General features: G+C 34.1%; 2 protein-coding genes and 1 long non-coding RNA gene across 5 annotated transcripts in view; 2 read left to right on the top strand and 1 right to left on the bottom strand.

Annotated features, from left to right (window-relative positions):
* Window positions 1-5,716, bottom strand: part of spg (dedicator of cytokinesis spg) — a 78,708-nt gene extending 72,992 nt beyond the window's left edge. For both annotated transcript variants that reach the window (XM_028171554.2, XM_028171561.2), the window contains exons 1-4: window positions 5,486-5,716; window positions 4,893-4,976; window positions 4,006-4,199; window positions 814-962 (exon numbers count right to left, since the gene is read on the bottom strand). In XM_028171554.2, coding sequence (XP_028027355.2) covers window positions 814-962; window positions 4,006-4,199; window positions 4,893-4,976; window positions 5,486-5,522 — 464 coding nt within the window. In that variant the 5' untranslated portion in view covers window positions 5,523-5,716. The remainder of the gene's footprint in view (window positions 1-813; window positions 963-4,005; window positions 4,200-4,892; window positions 4,977-5,485) is intronic.
* Window positions 5,717-10,366: 4,650 nt separating this feature from the next.
* On the top strand, window positions 10,367-11,316 carry LOC114240484 (uncharacterized). Its single transcript, XR_016325017.1, has 3 exons — window positions 10,367-10,569; window positions 10,773-10,841; window positions 11,245-11,316. It is a non-coding gene; the product is annotated as an uncharacterized LOC114240484 (long non-coding RNA).
* Window positions 11,317-17,549: 6,233 nt separating this feature from the next.
* LOC149500301 (uncharacterized) lies at window positions 17,550-21,539 on the top strand. Of its 2 annotated transcripts, none has more exons than XM_089736820.1 (2): window positions 17,550-17,657; window positions 21,269-21,539. In XM_089736820.1, exons 1-2 carry the CDS (start codon window positions 17,648-17,650, stop codon window positions 21,454-21,456), a joined length of 198 nt encoding a protein of 65 aa, XP_089592946.1. In that variant the 5' UTR covers window positions 17,550-17,647; the 3' UTR covers window positions 21,457-21,539. The 2 variants fall into 2 exon arrangements, with proteins under 2 accessions (XP_089592946.1, XP_089592944.1); XM_089736818.1 differs by lacking the exon at window positions 17,550-17,657 and adding an exon at window positions 17,773-17,929.
* Window positions 21,540-21,776: the final 237 nt, after the last annotated feature.

The following is a 21,776-nucleotide window of genomic DNA, read 5'->3' as shown; positions in this document are numbered from 1 at the left end:
TATTATGCTTCTTCATATTAAGTCAGTTTTGATGAGCCCAGAAACAGGCATTTATCAAGTGTCCCGTTGTGTATAGGATGAAAACGATTTTTTTTTAAATTAAGTTTACAATTTGCGAGGTTTATTAGGGTGGTGAATTGGGTTTAAGAAGTCACACGATTACACATGTACATACATACATACATATTATACATTTATATAATATCCTTTTTTATTGGTGAATACTTTTTTCTGCAAAACTAAAGTAATAAAATATTAACTAGCCGTGGCCTACAGGATAAGACGCCCGGTGAAATCGTATCTAAAGATACGACAGTGCCGGTGTTTGAATCCAGCAGGCAGGTACTAATTTTTCTGATGAAACACATACTTAACAAATGTTCAGGAATGACTTCCACGGGGAAGGAATAACACGGTGTAATATAAATCAAACCCGCAAAAAATAATTGCGTAATTACTGATGGTAAGGTATCTTGTGAGTCCACACGAATAGGTACCACCACCCTGTCTATTTCTGCCGTGAAGCAATACAGCGTTTCGGTTTGAAGGGTGAGGCAGCCGTTGTACTGTAAAAACTGAGAAACATGACTGAGTACTCATGTCTCAAAGTAGGTAGCGGCATTTGCGTTATTGATGTCTATGGGCTTCAGTGACCTCTTAACACCAGGTCGGCTGTGAGCTCGTCCACCAGTTTAAGCAATGAAAAAGATTTCACGATGACAATGAATTTCTTTTATTGAGGATACCTTTTTATCCGCCTGTTTTTTTAAAGATTATATAAAGTCTTTGTCATTCATTATTTTAAGTACTTACCTATTGCCCCAATCTAATTTAGAAACAAGCTTCAGTCTTAACGCTCTAGTCTGATCTTGTGTTAGGGTCCCCGCGAGAAGAGCACGCCGTCCACTTAACAGTTCCCGCATTACCTTCGCAACTGCGCTGAATCTGTACGTTTCGCGTTCCTATAAAATTACAATTTTATTTTATTTTTATTTTTTTTATTGCTAAGATGGGTGGACGAGCTCACAGCCCACCTGGTGTTAAGTGGTTACTGGAGTCCGTAGACATTTACGACGCAAATGCGCCACCGACCCTGAGATATAAGTTCTAAGATCTCAAGTATAGTTACAACGGCTGCCCCACCCTTCAAACCGAAACGCATTACTGCTTCACGGCAGAAATAGGCGGGGTGGTGGTACCTACCCGTGCGGACTCACAAGAGGTCCTACCACCAGTAATTAAATTACGTAAAAATTAAGTTAGTAAAGTAAGTAAATTACGTTTAATCTATAATTTTAATAAAATCGTAAGCATGCTTTTTTCTATTTTTCTTTGCGTTACATTCACCGTGGATTTACATAAAATATGTACACTATATAAATTTTTGTAAGGATTTTGACGTAGTTTTTTTGTATTTTATTTGTTTATTCCTATTCGTCCTAAAAAAAACTTCGATAAAGAGGATATGCGTGAGAAGGGTGTTAGTGCAGAGACGACGTATGATAGGCCTGAACGGAAAAAGTGGTCACGCGGTGCCGACCCCACATAATGGGATAAGGGCAAGAAAATTTGGATGTGGATTTTTCAGCGATGCGTTGAGATGCTGAAGTGAGACTGCGCCGATGAGATGCTGTTTTATGTTACCTATGTTTTTTTTTAAGCTTTAGTATTCAGCTTTAATATGATCAAAAATAAACCGCGTATTTTTTTAGGACGAAAGATTTAAATGTTTGTGTAGTCGCAAAAAAAAAAATCTTGTCAACAGCCCAACAGTGAATAAATATACAGATTACAGATGAACGTGTTGCTGTGTTTTATATATATGCGCATTAATATTAATGGGAGTCCTAAACCTACATAAATGTATAATACCACTGCTAGCTTCATTCGAATTAATTTAGGCAACGTTTACTTTAAATTACTAGTTGAAAAAACACGCGCACAGATTAAGTCCCCATTACACGGACACAATTACTAACAAGTAGATGGCGTCAATCTATGCGGGCTCTAAGCTCTTCAGATAAATGTACTGTGGGAATTTAAAAAAAAACAAACAAGACTCGACCAATTTGAGTACAACAGTACATTGGTACAATATCCGCAACAAATTTGTAGATCATCGATTAACAAATTTGTAGATCATCGATTAACATTTTTGTAGATCAATATTTACGTTAATTACTTTGTCAATTAAAGTAAATATGTATGCAGAGTATATTAGAAAAGTTTTATCAGCCCTAAAAATACTTTCAAAATTATGTTATATTAAGGGCTTAGTTTAAGTGAGATTTTTGCAACTTTAAAATGAAAATAAAAATTTCAAATTTGTAAAAATATCACAACAAAACAACTTCTTACGCTATTATAATGGAGTAAACTTAATCGCAGTTCGATTAAAAAACATCGAACTGTTGATGGAAATACCAAATAAAACACACCTTAATCTTCTTCTTCTATCTATATATATAAATGAATTGCTGTTCGTTAGTCTCGCTAAAACTCGAGAACGGCTGGACCGATTTGGCTAATTTTGGTCTTGAATTATTTGTGGAAGTCCAGGGAAGGTTTAAAAGGTAGATAAATATGAAAATTCTCGAAATTAAATAAAAATAACAATTATATGTATTTCCCTTTGATGTGTCCCCCGTCTGGCGGATTCCTGTTGTTCGTTTTTTTTTTTATACAGAAGTTAATTTTATACAGAAGTTTAGGTATTTTATTTATCGATTGAGGCACTATGAAGTCTGCCGGGTCAGCTATTTACAAAGATAAATGTCGCGTATTAAGCGAAATGTCGCTTGAACCAAATAGCCTTTCATCCCTGACTTAATATTTTTTCATTGTATGCTCCATTAAGATAAAGTGACGCGCGGAATCGATATTCTCGATTTCTTCTGTATTTTTCTTTCTAATTTTAGGTTTTAAATAATTTAAGTATATTTGCAGTTGCATTTACAAAAAAATGTTAGATTACGTTTTTTTTCGGACCTAAGCTGTGTTTTATAATTTAAATAATAAATATGACATTTGATTATCTGCCAATAATAATAATAAATAAATAATGTAATTCATTCTATTTTATGATCTCTAAGAACTGGAGTTGCAAAAATATCCACTCACTATGACATGATTCATAGTTTAAACAATGATAAACAAATGAACTCGCTCTTTTTAAATGTAAATTCCTCTGTGCTAAAGACAAAAACAACCATAATTACTGGGTCTATTTCTCATCATTAGGAAGCCATGATATATGTTTACAATTCACTTAAATCTTCAACGAAAGCTTTGTTTTCGTAATCTAGATTCTAGAATCTTACAGCTTTAATCTAGATTTCTAAACTGTAAACAAAGATTTTTAAATTTAAATTAATGGGTCAAAACCAATATTTAATTTGTCTATTTTGAAGCAAATGTGGTTTCTAGTTCAATGGGTAAGATAGATAGATAGATAGACAGTGTGCAATCAATGCAAATAGTTCAATAGCCCATTAAAAGATTGGAGTCTATTAGTTCCACTATCTAGAATACTTTTATGCAGGCAGTTTGTAAAACCTTCTCTGCTAGTGTACCAATGAAAGAGATTGCCACAATTATAATACAATGTAAATATACACAAGAATAATGTGCCACTATATATTTAACTTTGATTTGACTTAGTTTAAAAACATAGGTTATCTTACTACAGCTGAAAATATTTATCTCCATAAGACACTTAAGTAATTAAAAGATGACTAAGCAATGATTGGAGTATAACAACTAAACAAAAAATTTTATGGAAAAGATGAAAAATAATAATTGGCATTTGAAATGCAAAACCCACAATTAATTGCTTAATCAGCATTTTGACAGTTTGTTTAATAACAGTCTAATGTTTAGTTCTAATATAAAGGTAATATGTATTTCACCTACAGATGTGTATTTGATTAAAAACTTAGTTATTTAAAAATTATACTTTGATCAGATTGATTAACAACAATTAGATTTGAAAAATGTAACACTTACCACGTATAATTTCTTCCAAAGCCTAGCCCATTCTCTCAGTACACATGCAATTTCACGAACTAGAGGATCATCCTTCAATTCCGCAACAGCTGTTGCCCCAGAGCCTTTCACAGTGCACGGTCTGAGAGACACAACACAGGCAGGAAAAATACCCCATGTTGATCTGTTTTTTGTGCTGAACCCACGGAACCAAGCTGAAAATAATTTATTAAGATTTTACATAAATTATTTATTTAAATTGAATTTTTTATTAAATATTATATTATTATATAAGTAATTATATAAATAAAAAAATATTATAATATTTTTATTAAATTCAATTTATTTATTTTATTTAAAAAATTAAATGTGTTTTTTATTTGTACAAGAGATCATTAATTATGTAAACATTACAATTTTGAAACAAAGGCAATATAAGTTTTTAGTATAGTTTATCTTCAGTCCTTCGATACCCATTGCTGGGCATAGGCCTCCCCTTTTTTATGTCATAATGTTCAATTGCCCATCATGCTCATCTACATCTCCACGCCGTCATATGTCATTAGACCACTGCGCCATGGGTCTCGAAATTCTACATCCTAAGCTTGGCACCTTTCTATCACTGTCCTACTCTATCTATCATAATTTCGCCTTGCTAAGTGTTCAGGTCAGCTCCATTTCAAATCAGCTATCTTATCTTACCAATATCTGTGACTTGTTTGGCATCTAATTTGGGTATAGTTAGTAATAATGAGTATAATTAATTAATTATTTTTAATCTGGAGTTCACTCTTATTTTGATTTTCCTTATTACTTTATTGTTCCAAATACACAAAATGTTCATACATTCTAATGGAACTGTAAAGCAATCAATTATGTGTTACTTAATGTTTTTAAAGTTTTGTTACCTCCATTTTCCTCCAATATCTGTACAGTTTCACCTATTTCCAAAGGTAAACCTGATCGAACATCCCCTTTCCAGTTGTAGACCGCTAAAGAAAAAGAAAAATTACATTCACATTATGCTCTAAAAAATTCAACAAAATCCAACATATATTTTTTATGTTAGGTAAAAAATTAATGTCATCTTTTGTTACCGCTGCAAGATGGGACAAGCTTATGACTGCCTTTCTGATATTAAGTGGTTATTTGGGCCCACAGACATCAAACATGAATGTCACACACCTTAAGACGAGTTTCAATTACATTGAAATTATCCAGTTTATTATGATAGTAAAAATTAACATAATATATCCATTAATTTCATTCATTATAATTAAACCACAACAAAAAAGCTTTTGTTTCCAAACAGCCATGAGTAAATCTATTTTTGTTTTTATTAAATTCAATGCTACAGTTTACAGTATTTGATAAAAGATCATAAAATGATTCCTGTCGTGCGCTTTATAGTTAAAATTCACGTCATGTTATTTCGTTTCCGCTGTAATTGGCAGGATGTGTTCTAAGCTGTATTGTTGATCGAGTTAAAATCATAACTTACCGACGGCTAGTTTCGGAGTTTTCGATGGTATCCACATTTCGGATTGAATAATAGTTCACATATGTAAAGAAAATTTACGATTACCACTGAATCATTGTTAAGCATGTGTTATTTTATTCTGTAAAAATAATCAATTCCCCACAGTTCCGAACAAAATCTACTTTGAATGGAACCCGAATCATAAAACTTCAAATTTAGCATTTGTTCAGTTTGACAGCTGACAGGCGATTCGATAGAGCTGTGACAGACTAATAGAGATACATCAAATTACTTAAAGAAAAACAGGTTAATCACTGAATCTTCGTAAAGCTTCTTGTTTGTGTTTTTGTGTGTTATACTGTACGCCTGTGAAGAGATTTTTTTCTCTTCGCCAATAACTTCCAATTACGGCAGGTGTGTTATTTGTACTTGCTATACCTTATGGCTTGTAGCGACCTTCAATTCTAGTGTCCAAGCTTCCTAATAGAACTGATAAGATTCGAGTCTGCTGAACTAATATTATTCGTGTGTGGGAACGGGGCTTGGACAATTACAAAGAAAGAATTTCTTCATCCTTAATGGTGAAACATAAAATATGGAGAAATATTATGGAGCTTTTTGTTTTTTTTTACTTGTCAGATGGGAGGTCTTAACACCAGTCCTACCACGAACAGTGTGAAAATATGGAGCATTTAGTTTCTTAGCCGGTAGACGGTATTACGTGTATGGAATTCAGGATATTCAGGTCCTTAAAAAACGAAAATTACTTTTTCATTAATGTAATACCCATGGTTCACAAAACGCCTTACCATTATAATTATAGGTATTTACCTATGAAAGTATTTAAAAAGTAGGTTAACCGATGTTTCAGTGAAGACGAAACAGTTAATGAGATTTAACAACCTCTTAGCACCGGGTAGGCCATAAGTTCTGAGCTATTTAAGTCTTATCTTTTTTTTTTTGTTGCTTAGATGGCTGGACGAGCTCACAGCCCACCTGGCGCTAAGTGGTTACTGGAGCCCATAGACATCTACAACGTAAATGCGCCACTCTCCTTGAGATATAAGTTCTAAGATCTCAGTATAGATACAACGGCTGCCCCACCCTTCAAACCGAAACGCATTACTGCTTCACGGCAAAAATAGGCAAGGCGGTGGTACCTACCCGTGCGGACTCACGAGAGGTTCTACCACCAGTAATTACGCAAATTATAACTTTGCGGGTTTGATTTTTATTACACGATGTCATGTTATTCCTTCACCGTGGAAGTCAATCGTGATCATTTGTTAAGTACGTATTTCATTAGAAAAATTGGTACCCGCTAGATTGAACATCGCTAGATACGAATGCACCGGACGTCTTATCCTATAAGCCACGACGACTTCAATTAGGCCACGACGACTTTGTGGCGGTAGCTATCATACAACGCAAGACAATTGACAGATGCCTGAATCTCGCTTACGACATTTTCAAGATAAAGCGCATATATACAAGTTCCGAATAACAATATTCGGACCGTCGGTCTATCGAGCAATATCACCCGCTCGGTGGAAGATTTTCCCTCCGTCGTTAAACATCCCAAAATTTCATTTCACTTCATATTTTCACATTTCATAAAATTAAGAATAAAGATGGGTTAATACCGATATTTGTCAATATTAGCGAATACTAATATATTCATGATGTAATATTATAATACCTTAACGAATACGTGAATATCCTGATATCTTAATATACTTCGATAAAACGGGTAAACGAGTTAAACTTAATACGGTATTCGTGAAATAAGTTAATGATTATTAATAGACTTAATACGGTATTCGTTACCGTATTAAGTTTAACTCGTTTATCCGTTTTATCGAAGGATATTAAGATATCAGGATATTCATGTATTAGTTAAGGTATTATAATAATATAAAAATGAAATGCTGTTAGTTAGTCTCGCTAAAACTCGAGAACGGCTGGACCGTTTTGGCTAATTTTGGTCTTGAATTGTTTGTGGAAGTCCAGAGAAGGCTTGAAAGGTAAAATAAATATGAAAATGCTCGGAATGAAATAAAAATAACAATTTTGTTTTTCCTTTGATTGTCCCCCGTCGCGTCGGACGGATTTCTTTTGTTTGTTTTAAGTTTATTATAGACAAAAGCTTAGGTCTTTTATCTATCGATTGAGGCACTACGAAGTCTGCCGGGTCAGCTAGTTAAAAATATAAATAGTATATTGTATCTAGGAATTTGACTTCATCTAAATATTTTACAAGTAATATTATGTACATTAAAATGAATATTATTATTAAATCAGAATTTGGTCAACATTGTACATTAATATAAACAACAAGTTAGTAATATTATTTATTTCTTATTGGTGCATAAAAACATCAGCTTTTTTACTTTTTCTACCGAAAGCCTGTTACGTCGGTCAGAAATGATTTTACCAGATTTTGAAAAAATCCTCTCACATGGTACTGAGGTGGCTAGTGGGTACACAACAGTTATAATATTATAATCCACGAACTGTTAGAAAGTCATTTCGATTCAAAAATCAAACTTTTATTTAAATATTGAAAAGTCCTTAGAAGATAATTAAATACCACCGCAAAAATATATTGTCATCATAATTTATTACGTAAAAACACTTAATTTAATTGTGGCAGTATTACATTTTGTGTAAAAAAAATTTAATTTATGAAATTGGTAAACAATGTCAATTACCGTACCTACTTTCGTTTTTCAAATCATCGTTTTAAAACCAACTAATTCAAAGGAAACAGAAAATAAAATTAAAATAATGAAAATAAAGCTCACCGATTTTATTCCAATAAATATAAAAATGCAATATTTTGCCTTCAGTAGAATCTTTAGTTGAATCAAGAAATGAAAGTTCAAACATTAAAAAGTAATGCATTTAAAAATTCCCACTAGCATCTTTGACATGTAAAAAGTTGAATTAAAAAATAGTCCTTAGACTCATAATGATATGTACTTATTTTCATTGCTCAATATGTAAACATGTAGTTTATCTCGCTTACTCTTAGCGCATGCAGTATTGTTATGAATGTGATAGACAGATATCCGCGAGACACGTACGGCGTATGCCAGTATATTTTCGAGTGATAGATACAACCCGACCGATGTGAGTTGGCTAATATTATGAATAGAGTGAATACGGAATATTAGCATATCAGAATTCGACGGATTACCGATACACGAATACAAGCTGTATTATGAATATCTTAATGAATACTAATATAGCGGACTCACCCTTAATTAAGAATATTTATAAATTAAAATAAGACTTGACCTAAAGGTCTTAGTTACCAGATCATAAAAACCCTTTTAAAAAAAATTAAGTGCCATGGACGCTCATGACAATAGCATTTGCATTTTGCAGTAGGTACGGTACTTATTAATTCAATGCATTTGCATAAGTCACTCAAGTGTATTATCTATGAACTCTCCCCTTGCCTTTCCTAATAAGGAAAAAAAAAATAGGTATCTATGAATCGTATTATGTCAAAATTCTCAACTTTTATCGGCGTACACCATAGACCTATATAGTAGGGACATGACATATTGTTCTATACGTACAATTGCTTATATAAATAGCACCCATTTTGAAGGCACACACATAAACATATATCTATCTCGTTCTTACTCAGCACTTTAACTCGCAGGAAAACAATATAACAGTATTTCAGTGCGTACATAAAATGAAACATGAATATACGTAAATGTCTCCGTCTCCGTCTAATGAGGCCGAAAATCCGCCATGTTTAGCGCGCCAAATGTCATTGTCACGTCAGTTCGGCCGTCTGTTTTGGGTTGTACGTTATTTATTGACTTTGATATCGATTTAATATGATTGCTTATATAAAATTTCTAATTTTTTCATGCTTAAAACATACAAAAATAATAATTAAAACATATTTTATAGGATCTCAAGAAAGTCGATGCCCCAAAACTATTATCTATATATATTTAAATTCATTATGGAGCCCTCATCCGAAACATAGATTATACACTTAATATATCTGAATCCGAAATATCAGACACCATTTTTCGGTCGGAATCTATTCATCATGACACTAATCATAAATACCTCTTTAAAATATGTCATCAAAACATATTTAGACATTCTGTTTAGATATTTCGGGAAAAAGGCTACCGAAAAAATCTCTTCGGAACTATTTAAATAAAATAGTTTTATTCCGCAGTGAGTAAAACACTATTGTAAATTCGTTAAATATTTATTAATTAAGTGATTTTAGAGAGGAAGTCACAAGGAATGACGTTTGTAATTTCATTAACGAATAAATGTTCTGTAGGTGTTTTTTTTTATCAGGCGGTCCCTTGATAAGTTTAAAATTTGCGTGCGGTGCGGTAGTGCGGTGCACCTTCCTTGAGGTGCGCTGCGGTTGTGTGTTACGGACTTTAGAGTCAGCAAAACAATTAAAATAGATTGTAATAGTCTAAGAAAAACACGTACTCAAAATACGATAACATTCAGCATGCTAGAAATGGGCTGATGGCACTGTACTATGCCATATCTTTATGTTTTGGGGCAAACGACAACTTTATAAAATCAGTGTAGCAAATTTTAAAAATCGTCATATCGTTTACTTGGAAAATTTGAAGCACGAACTCGTCTTAGATTTCACATAATATCTAAATCACATCATCTTTGCACATAACAATATACTTCCTATTAAAGTATAAATTCTACAAATACATTCATACTCAACAATATTTAAAATAAAATAAGCCAAGAACGATTATCGATAAAACCTACTAACATTAAAATCTTCTGGGCAGCACTAAAACCGCCATGTTTTGTGGCCAGATGACGTCACAGTGGCACGAATTTATTGTTGACGTTTCATTTCCATAGGTTTCCTACTTCAGTGGCGTACACTTTAAGTGTATAATCTATGGCGTACACTCGTACACGATAAATTTCTTCTTGGTAGAGTAGACTCGTAGTAATTATAAAGTTATAAATTATAAACCGTTTGGCTAGCAGTCGTGGTGTAACTGGGGTTGCTGAGGAGCTTAATAAAACATTTACTAATTGCTCTGGAAAATCTAAATAAATAACAAATACAGGGGGTCAGTTCACCTACCCATTTAAATCACCGTTTAAACTTTAGAGTATTGCTATATTGTGCACTGTGATTGGTTAACATTTAATATTAGCAATTATTACAATGTCAGACGGCTTCATTCCGTTAAATCAAAGCACTCCGGTGCAAAATAAATGGCAACCTGGAAAACAACAAAATCAAAGGAATTATCAGAACAATCGTTTTCAGAACGGTAATGGTCATAGACGCAGTGGTTATAACCGATGGGGTAACAATTCAAGGAACAGCACCTTTGGGGTATGCTATAGATTGCTATATTTTTTCCAAGTTAAACCTTTGGGGTAATCGGGCTCCAAATTAGAATTCCCTGTGTGTTGACTGACCTACATCGTTATTTCTATATATACATATATAAATAATAAACACCCAAACACAAAGAATAAACAAACCTTTTTATCGAAAACACATGTTTATCACAAATATTTGTGTGATTTGGAAATTGAACCCACAAAAAGTCAGGCACAAGTCAGGGGTGCTAACTACAGGACCACTAGAGTCAGTAAAAGTCAGATAATGTGATATATATGGATGATATTAAATAATAAAATGACATATCTATTCACGTATATTGTCTTGTCAATTTATTCATTTTATATATTAAGACATTCTACACAGGCACTACATTTGTTTCTTTTTTCAGAGTGATAGCAACAACAGCTATAATACAGATAATGGGCCTAGTATAGATGCATATTTGCACCCTTCAATGCTGGAAGATCCGTGGGCTCAACTTCGCCAAAACACGAAATAATGACCTAGAAATCAATTTATTAAAATCTTTAAAATTACAAGAATGTCAAATTAATATTTACCAAGCAAGTTTTTGATTAAATGGACAGCGTCTTTGTTGTGATCAATAATTTAAAAATAGCCAAGGAATTATTCTTATGTATAGATAGACAGTGTTACATAATGTAGGTATTTTCCTGACCTATATTATAAAATTTTAAAATTTTTAATAATAGGATTTGATTTTTTATTCTGTTGGCTATGAGAATATTTAGATATATTCAATATAAACATAGATAATACATAGGGTAAACAAATATTTTTAGTATCTTTAAGTCTTGGTAAAAGTTTTAACAGTAATTAGCAACTGATGACTTGAAAAGCAATAAGTATTGTATTTACAGTGTATTTTAGTTTTTACATTCTATTATTTCTGTTCGTAGATAGGATAGCTTAGTCTATTTAAGTAATTATAAAGATTAAATTGTAATTAAGTGGAAAGAGCAGTCATATAAGACTGTTTTGTGAAAATCTTTAAAATTAATAATAAAACTTGTATATTCCTGACTCATTCTACTGAAAATGTTTGCAATGCATAAAAAGTATTTGACTCTTGTATCGTGGCTTTGATTAAGAATCAGAAACAATGTTATATTTCTAAATTTATTCTGGTATTCAGGGTCCAGATCTACTAAATGGTATGTTTCTCCGTTACCAATAAGATTTAAGAAAAAAAAAAATAGCTTGTTTAACCAAGTTGAATTTTGGAATAATTTTATAAGAAATCAATACATTTGTATGTTATTGTGCATAGTTTGACTTAAATCAGTGACCTTCTACAGCTGTGAGCAAATCAGAAAAATATGTGATAAATAAAATGTTAATTAATAAAGTTTAGTCAAAATACAAGAAATAAAATATATAATTATATAAAGTAAGTAATGGTACGTACTGCTAAATAATATGGGCCCGCACGGGTAGGAACTACCACCCTGCCTATTTCTGCCATTGTTTTGATGGGTGGGGCAATTATTGTACTGTAGAATTGCGACTTAAAACATGTTTCAAGGTGGGTGGCGGCAGGGACGTCTTAAACTAGGATGGGGCCCTTGGGCACACAAGAATTTGAGGTCCTTTTGGAAAGTAAAAAAAGCGAATTATAATAATAAAAAATTACTGAGTATGACCATTTATTGTAGGTAATCAAATACAGTATGATATTATATGTCATTAATGATATTGGAATGCTGCTGGTTTTTTGGTTACAATTTTGATAACGGTTTCTTTCGGGATTTCAGTTGAGCAAAATTTTCTATTATAGGCATAGTACCTAGTCAGGTCATAAATTCTGTCACATGTTTAATGTAAAATAATTGAAACAAGTTTATTCATTATATAACCATTCATATACCAAAATGAACTTAACAAAACATAGATTCTTATGACTTTAAAGTTTATTCAAAATGATTTCGTTATTTTGAATACAGGCCTTCAATCTGCGCGGCCAGTCGTCTATCGCAGCACGAACGAGGTCCATGTCAATATCGGCGGCTGCCTTAATCAAGGATGTCTTGAGTGACTCCAAATTGGGATGAGGCTTTGAGCACGCCTTTTCCTCCAAGTGTTGCCATATCTTGTAATCTAACGGATTCAAATCTGGACTGGAGGAGAGCCAGTTTTCGTGCCGGATGAAGTCGATTTCACGCGCCGCCAGCCAGTCTTGTGTGCTCTTCGCTCTATGAGCTGGCGCCGAATCTTGTTGGAATACCCAGTGCCTGTTATTGAACATGGTATGAGAAACAGGTTCCACAAGGTTCGTCAGGACTGTATTTTGATATACAACTGCATTCGTTTTTACACCTTTCTCACAAAAATGTACCTCTGTTAAGCCCCAATAAGAAACTCCCAACCATACCATGAGCGAGGATGGAAAATGACCTCGTTGGACACGCGGAATACGGTTGCTCGCTTCTTCACTACTGTGTGCGTACACCTTATCATTTTGTTTGTTGTAGCTCTCTTCTACGGTAAAAATTTTTTCGTCTGAAAAAAGAATTTCCCGATATTTTTTTCCCGCGTACCGCTTCAACAAAGCGCGGCATCTCTTCAGTCTCAGGTCCATTAGACGAGCATTCAAACGATGTCCCGTTTTTCTTCGATATGCCCGAAGCCCTAAGTCTTCATTTAACACCCTTTTCACCGTGGTTCTGCTTAACCCCATCTGAAGGGCCAACAGTTTCTGCTTACGTTTGGGATTTCTTTGAATTCGCGCCTTCACAGCTTTTATCACTGCTGGAGTCCTAACAGACCAAGGGCGACCACTTCTTGACCTGTCATCTACACTAGAGTCTTCATTGTATCGTTTGATGGTACGATAAACGAATCTTTTGGTTATATTCAAATTTTTCAGTATGTTAAAAATTTGAATTGGCGCGTAACCGCAACGATGCAACGCAATAACTGCAACACGGTCTTCTTTAAGCGTCCACTCCATATTTAAAAATGAGTAAAATTCTAAAAGTATACATTTTTATTTTCATGAACAATTCGAAATTCGAATTCAATAAACTTTTTTGTGGCCAGCATTCTAAAAGAAAAGTTTTTACTGTGTGACAATACTTATGACCTGACTAGGTATATGCCTTGTAAAAACCTTCTGATTACTGATTTGTGAAAAAAGTGTAATGTGCCCGACAAAAATGTGTTGAGAATAAACGTGTGAGAGAAATTGTCGGTCTGTCGGCCCAGGGCCCCCTGAGAATGGGGGCCCTACACGCTTATGGTAAAGACGGTATTGGGTGGCGGCATTTAAGTTATTCTTGGTGTTGATGTCTGAGCTCCGGTAACCACTAACATTAGGCGGGCGGTGTTCTCGTCGACCCATTTAAGCACTAAAAATTTTTTTGTTATTTATGGTATTATGACGTGAAAAGGGAATCAAGTAAACATTTTCTAGTACTTACAAATACATTACACAGATTTGGAGGGAATAATTTTGATCGTGTGACACGCAATAGGTAGATAATTTAGAAAATTCTTAAATTAGCTGAAATATTTTGATTTTATAACTATATACTTCAAAGGAATTAAATAAAATAGATTTTAATAACCAATTTTACTTTTTCACTTTAATTTATTGAGGGAAAACTTGTGATAGAATTAGCTCAAATATGAACATACGCCGTCTTTTTTAGCTTATCATTTTTTTATACATGATACCGACTATGCACAGTTTTAAAGATTGCTTTCATTATCATCATCATAATCCGAACGACTTCTGCTGTACCTGCTAAATGAGCTTAAAGCTCGTCACAACCACCGATAAGTCACATCGAACGGCACACCGGCTCTCGATATTAAAATTCTCGGTAACTCAATTATATGACGAAACTAGAGCGAACTAACGATTTGACTTTTCAATTTATTTTATTGTAATTTGACCTTAAAAACTTTCGCTCACAAAATTAAAATAAACATGCTCACTCACAAATTGAATTGCAAACGGATTTGTCCAGGAGCATAGTCCAGGAGATGTCCAGAAATTATAAAATTGACCGAGCGCGACTTTTCTGTTCCAAATATATCTTTTAATAAATCATAGGTCATACTTACAACTAGAGTCCTTATCTGAATGTTTGTATGCAAAGTGCAAATGCAAAACAGCAAGTCGATATGAGTTGACCTTTATGTCTTGAACTAGCGAGATATAAAATGGTAAATCCTAAATTTATATCACATGCAAGCACATTTATTTGTGCTATCGTATTCTAACGACTTCTGAAGATATGTTTAAGGGCTTTCATTCTATTTAGTTTCAGGCCTGATGGCAGACATCGAAGTGTTCGTGAACCACGTTTAACGCTACAGACTTGTTCGATGAGAAGTCATTCTTATGCAGCAAGGTTGGACGAATAAAAAAAGATGTGTGGTGTCGTGGGTCACCGAATAGAAACGAAGTTCCTTATTATAAAAATATTAATTTTAAGGTCTATTAGAGGTATAAAGAAAATGAAACTGGAGGTTTAGCAACAACCCACGGTCATTCGGTAACGTGCGAACTTATTGTGGTACACTTCATTCACGGTTGTTTGCATAAGAGTTAGTGTATTGCGCAAACGAACGCTCTGAGATCGTGGTCAATAAATGATAAAAAAATATGTTATTTTTGTACGTTATTACAAAGTTAAGTCGTACACTGTGTGCATTACTAATAAAAAATATTACGTTACGGACGTTTTTTCCCGGTTAGCGTACCCCTCCGCATCGTCCCATAGGGAACTTAGTTCCAAAAATAATAATACCTAATTAAAAGTGCATTCCATGTGATTCAATCAAAGTATGAGCTACTATTGAGATGTTCCGTATCTTGGTTGGTCCCTTGGTTAATTCATAGCCATGAACGTCGATAACGAGAGTCAATAGTTTGTTTGCCCCTGAAGAAATCCGGCAACAGTGCGGTTGACCCGAGAATGCCCGAGATAGTTCATAGGTCAATTGTGCTTAGCTTGGAGTACGCGTGTAATGATTTATATTCTTATCGGCCACTGTGACTGCTGGAGTTTTAAACGTAAACAAATATTATATGACAATGTTTTGTTCGTATTAGAAATGTTTTAGGCCGATCTGCAATGACATCTTAGTTCTGTTAGCTTACAAACTGATTTGAAAAATTGTGATTATTATCAGAATAACAACGTTCTTGGGCAAAAATAACATACATACGCAGCAGGTAATTGATTATACCTCATCGTGTAGTCATGAGCTCTGATGCAGAACGGTTTCAAGTTCACCGGAATTTTACATCAGATCTCGTGTTTAACAAGTACCTACTACGTAAGTTGAAGTAATCTTTAATTGCTGTTGATATTCTCATAAATTGATAGAAATTTCTATTCTTAATTTATCTTAGAGCACCACTATACTTACACAACAACTCGAATACCTACGTTTAAATGTTGTTTTTTTAGCTTGTGATAAGGCGTGTTTTTAGGACCGAACGCACGGGTAGGTACCGCCATCCTACTAATTTCTCACGCGTAGCTATCATGAGTTTCGGTTTGAAGAGTGGGACGGCCGTTATAGGGTACAATGACACTTCAATCACATATCTCAGGGTGAGTGGTGCACGACGTTGTTTTGCATATAAGCTCTGTGTGCCTAGTGCGAGTCCCGGTCACCGTCCTCGTCGAATCCGTCGCTTGCGACGAAGGGCTCGACGAGCGAATTAACCCATAGACACAGCCCACTGAGTTTCTCGCCGGATCTTCTCAGCGTTCTAATTGCATACAAATTTGAGTTAACTTTTACGCTATCGAGAACGTTAAAAAATTCGCACTAAGCACACTGGTAATCACTATACTATAAAAAATGTACCTTTATCGTTTGTCTAAATAGGTATGTCTGTCCCAATGGAAATAAAAAAATTACTATTACTTATTTACTGTCGTATTTTCTAATGTCGTGAGACGATATAACCCGGGCCGAACTGTGGCTTAAAGCCGACATGTGCCGCACGAAGCTCCCACGCATACTCTAAGCATACCAATTTGGGAGTGTTGGTGCAAACCGGGAATAAATCGGAACCTCGATACGAACGAATGCGTCATTCCAAGGAATTGTTACAGATTTCATTGAAATAAAAATAATATTGACTTCACCGGGGCACTTTTTATTTTAAAGGAACATAGTTAATGTTGTGACCATACGAAAGTGCCTGTAAAAGTGTACATGAATAAAAAACACTTTGTCCGTTTAGTTAGCCTGCACTACCCAACCTATTTCTACCACCAAGCAGTACTGCGTTGAGTTTGTTAAGAGTGGCACAGCCATTTTACTTTGGAACTGAGACTTTGCCCACTCAAAGTGGGTGGCGGCATTTACATTGTTGATGTCTACGGTCTTCGGTGATGCTTAATATCAGGTGGGCTGTGAGCCTATATGTGTACTTGTAGACTCCTTGGAACTAAATGGTTTTAATTATAGGTATAACGAGTACTCAATTTACTAAATAGAGAACAGTTAATGCCTCAATTACCTAATTGCACTAATGTGATAGGTACTACTGTAATAGAAATATAAAGGATCGCAAAAAAATGTAATTAACTCTTGTCTACGATGAAGGAAAATCACTGTAATAAAAGTTGAACCCACAAAAAATATGTCTAATTTGTGTTGTTACTGGTTGTAGGTAAAGCGTATTTTACAATACTGGAAGCACGGGTAGGCACCATCACCCTCTAGCTATGTCTACCATTAAGCAGTCATGTGTTTCGAATTGAAGGATATTGCGCGAATAAAATTGAGAGATAGGCCTCATGTTTCAAGGTGAGTGAAGGCGTACCCATAGCGATGTTTTTGGATCTCGGTAATTACATGAAAACCAGTGATGTTTTTTCGACATGACGGCCCATTTACTGAAAGAAATTAAACCATGTCACTAGATACATACAGTTGTAAGACAGATAAAGTGTTGAAGGTTAAATAAAATGTATACAAACGATGATAAACGAAGTAGTCATCGCTGTGAGTGAAACGAGGCAAGATGAATCTTTGGTTTGTTTTGTTATTCATTATTTCGTGTCTGGGAATTAGCTCTGGTAAGTTTTTGTTCGACACAAAAAAAGAACAAAATATGTTGTAATAAATAACATGTTGCGTTGTTTCGGGTTCTGGGTATTCTACAAAAATTAACGTATTCATGATTACGTCATTCAGTATACTTATTTGGTACAATAAATACAAACAATCAAATTTATGTTTTATTGTTTTTTTAACTGACTTAAAAAAAGGAGAAGGTTCTCAATTCGACTATGTTATTTTTTTGTGTTTATTAATTACCTCATAACTTTTGACTGGGTGAATCGATTTTGATAATTCTTTTTTTATTAGAAAGCTTACGCTTCCCGTGTGGTCCCATTTCAATTTAGTCCAGTTCTTATAATGGTATCCTCGAGAAAACCACATAAGTCTTAAATTTGCATTAAGTACGTGCGCGACAAATAAATGAATCACTCAATAACTGATCGATGATTATTGTTTTTAGTGTATATTAATTTGTTTTGGAATATCTTTTTTTTTCTACTTGAAGTTGGTTTTTATCAAAGGATGTCTATTTACAATTATCTTAATTCAAAACATATCTTACAAGAAGCTTAACATAATATGGAATAAAATGATTAATTAGTAGGTAGGTACTAACAGAATTATGAATATTATATTCATTTACGGCTTGTGTATTGAGTTGTGTATGTATATAAATAACGCGATTTGGTATGTCCTGTGGTCTATAAATCCTAACTATAGTAACTTAGTTTTGATAACAGAATATATAGGTACAGCTTTAACATATACCTATAAGTAGTTAACGGACAATGTGAAATTAACTATAAAGGATGAAATTGCGTACCTTTTCAACTCAATGAGCATAATAATTCGTTCACTACTTATTATTTTGTAAACATACATTATTTTGTAAGCAGACGGTGCCACGTACTGAATCTTACTTAACCTTATGAATATAGGAAGTAATTATTAAGATAAGTCCATCTCCTAAGAAACTGTTTTAATTATAATTTTGTAGTTAGCTGATTTATGATTACGATAAGGAACCCCGTGTATTTTACCCGTGTGGCCTCACAATATAAGTACTTTCTACGGCCAGTATTACCAGTGGATACTTACCTAGAAATAGATATTATCTAGAATACAAATACTGTAAAGGTCCGATCTGTTTATAGCTGAAAAATCCACTTCGACCAGGTCGGCCGTGAGTTCGTTTACTCATTTAAGCAACAAAATATATATAAAAAAAACTAACGAATATTAATTATAAACAAAACAAAAAAAGCTAAATTACTTATCGTTAATGAGAATTATTGATTAAAAAATACTTGTAGATACTTATTATAAAATAATACGATTCGCGAGTCTCAGAGAAATGAATTGATGTAGAAATACACGATGTAGCTACAAAGAAGAAAAATCATGCAACTTTCCCGAATAAATTACCTACTTGATTAAAGATAGTAGACTTTATGATAATCAACAATATGATAAAAGAACCGACATCTGTTGTTTTGTAAGGGAGAAGGTTTTTTCATCCATTGTTTTAAATTTTCTCTGTTTATTTTCTCAATCAATAAGGTATTATTTCATAGCACTATATCAAATTTATGATAAAAATATATTTATTATTTTATTTGTGGTGCATGCTGTATGCGTGCGCGCGTCGTTTAGCCAATTGTTTGATTTACATTTTTTTTTAAGTGATTTTTATGACCTGGTAACTAAGCCCGTTATGTCATGTCTTATTATAATTTATATTCTTATTTTTATGAAAAATGATAACATGAAGTAAAATGAAATGAATATGATTAATTCGAGACATTAATCAACTGGGATGAAATTAAATTAAATGAGATGATATGTGATGATAAATAATCTCAGTAAAATGGTGATCATTTACTGACATTTTTTCAGTGGACTTTTTGGAGGATCCCGTGAAGTATGTCTAGCGGCTTTGTTTCATTATCTCACATTTGTGCACTTTCACAAATCTCTTATTCTCCACCTTATCCCACTATGTGGGGTCGGCACAGCTAATTTTTCTCTTCCATTCTCTTCTATCAGCCGTCATCTCAACACTCACTCCTCTCTCTCTCATATCGTCATTCACACACTCCATCCATGTCTTCTTCGGTCGACCTCTTCCCCCTCTACCTTGCACTACCATTTCCATACATCTCCACATCTTCATCTGTGCACTTTCACAAATATTATATAATATATAATGCAGGAACACATCAACTTGCGGTAGTGACTTTTTGGCGGGAACGCGAGCAGTGAAGTTGTGCGATTTGTTTTATTTTGCCTTTTTAGTGTTTCTTCAGGTTTAAATGTGTAATAACGGTGGTTTATTAACTGTTTAATATCTGTGAAAGTGCACAAATGTGGGAAAACGAAACAAAGCCGCTGGGCGTAATTTCTCGGGATTCTCCAAAAAGTCCACTGAAAAAATCTCAGTAAATGACCACCATTTTAGTGAGATTACATTTCATCCCATATCATCTAATCTCATTTCATTTCATTTCACTCCATATTATCATTTTCCATAAAAATAAGATTATATAAATTAAAATAAGACACGACTTAAAGGTCTTAGTAATCTGGTCATAAAATCCCTTAAAAAAAACTTGCGATAGTTAGTGATCAAAACTTTCAGTGATTGCTTATCGTATCGTTATGTATTTTATGCACCACCTACCCTTAAAGCAGTGTTTGGAGTTTTTGTTGTCGTACAGCAGACGAGCTTACGAGCTTACTTAGGCTGATGTGGAGTGGTCACTATCGCTCATGGACTTCAGTAAAGCCGCTGTCTACTACTAAGGACTCTCCTCAGACTTGAAGAAGTAAATGTGGTAAAAATAAAACATGGTAAAAAGATCTCTGAAAACCCACCCTGGATGAATCCAGTTGTTCCAGATAGTATGTGTGAATTCTGCTCCGGTAGCGTGCCTTGTTCTGCTAAAACGATCAGTATGATTAGTTTTTTAATCACATTCTCCGTTCCGTTGCCATTCGGGTAGTAGGTTATTCCGACTCAATTTCGACAACGTTTTCAATACACCTTGCTTATCCTATTTTATCCAACTTCAAAAAAGGAGCAGGTTGTGAATTGGACTGTATTGTTTGTGTTACCTCAGTTTTTTTTAGAAGAACAGATTTTCATGATTTTCTTCTTATTTAAAAGCTTCTACTTCTTCTTTAAAGGTACTTCTCGTGTCGTCCCATTTAAACTTTATCACGTTTTGACCAGTACTTATTGGGTTATTCTTAATAAAGCATATTTAATTGACTTTGGCTACATTGATGATATTCTCATAGTCGATTTTCTTTTTTTGTTTTTGTACTATTGTTAATGTTTTTGTCATTTGCAGCGGAATGTCCACCGGACCAATACGATCCGGGTCCAAATTGCGCCTTCGAGACAATCTGTGCATTACGAAGCGCACACTCAAACAGGAAACACTACTGTGACTGCTGGTGCAAGCCTGGCCTCATAAGGGACTCTATCGCTCACAAATGTGTGAAAGAATGCCCGAAATACGATGAAATTCTGGACTAGTTACATAATTCCGATCTCATTACTGTTCGAGCGTATAGATGATGTAATTTTCTATGTGAAATCTTGAATAAATGCTTTATCGATTTGTTTATTTCATTTCGTTTAGTTCGTTTTTAGTGACGCTAATAATACGAATTGCGAATTTTGTCATAAAAATAATGAAAATCACATTCTATTATAGTATTTATGTATGTATACTCGTATAGACTACGAATGGTAAACCGTCGACGTCGCCCAAAGTACGTCATTACGGATCCTCATCCATTAACGGTGCTTGTAGGCACCACAAGCACCGGTCACCGTCTTTGTCGAACCCGTCG

Source organism: Bombyx mandarina, chromosome 22, assembly GCF_030267445.1.
Source record: "Bombyx mandarina strain Sakado chromosome 22, ASM3026744v2".
NCBI classification, from domain to species: domain Eukaryota; kingdom Metazoa; phylum Arthropoda; class Insecta; order Lepidoptera; family Bombycidae; genus Bombyx; species Bombyx mandarina.
The sequence above is the reverse complement of the archived record's forward strand: the minus strand, read 5'-3'. Positions and strand labels throughout refer to the sequence as shown.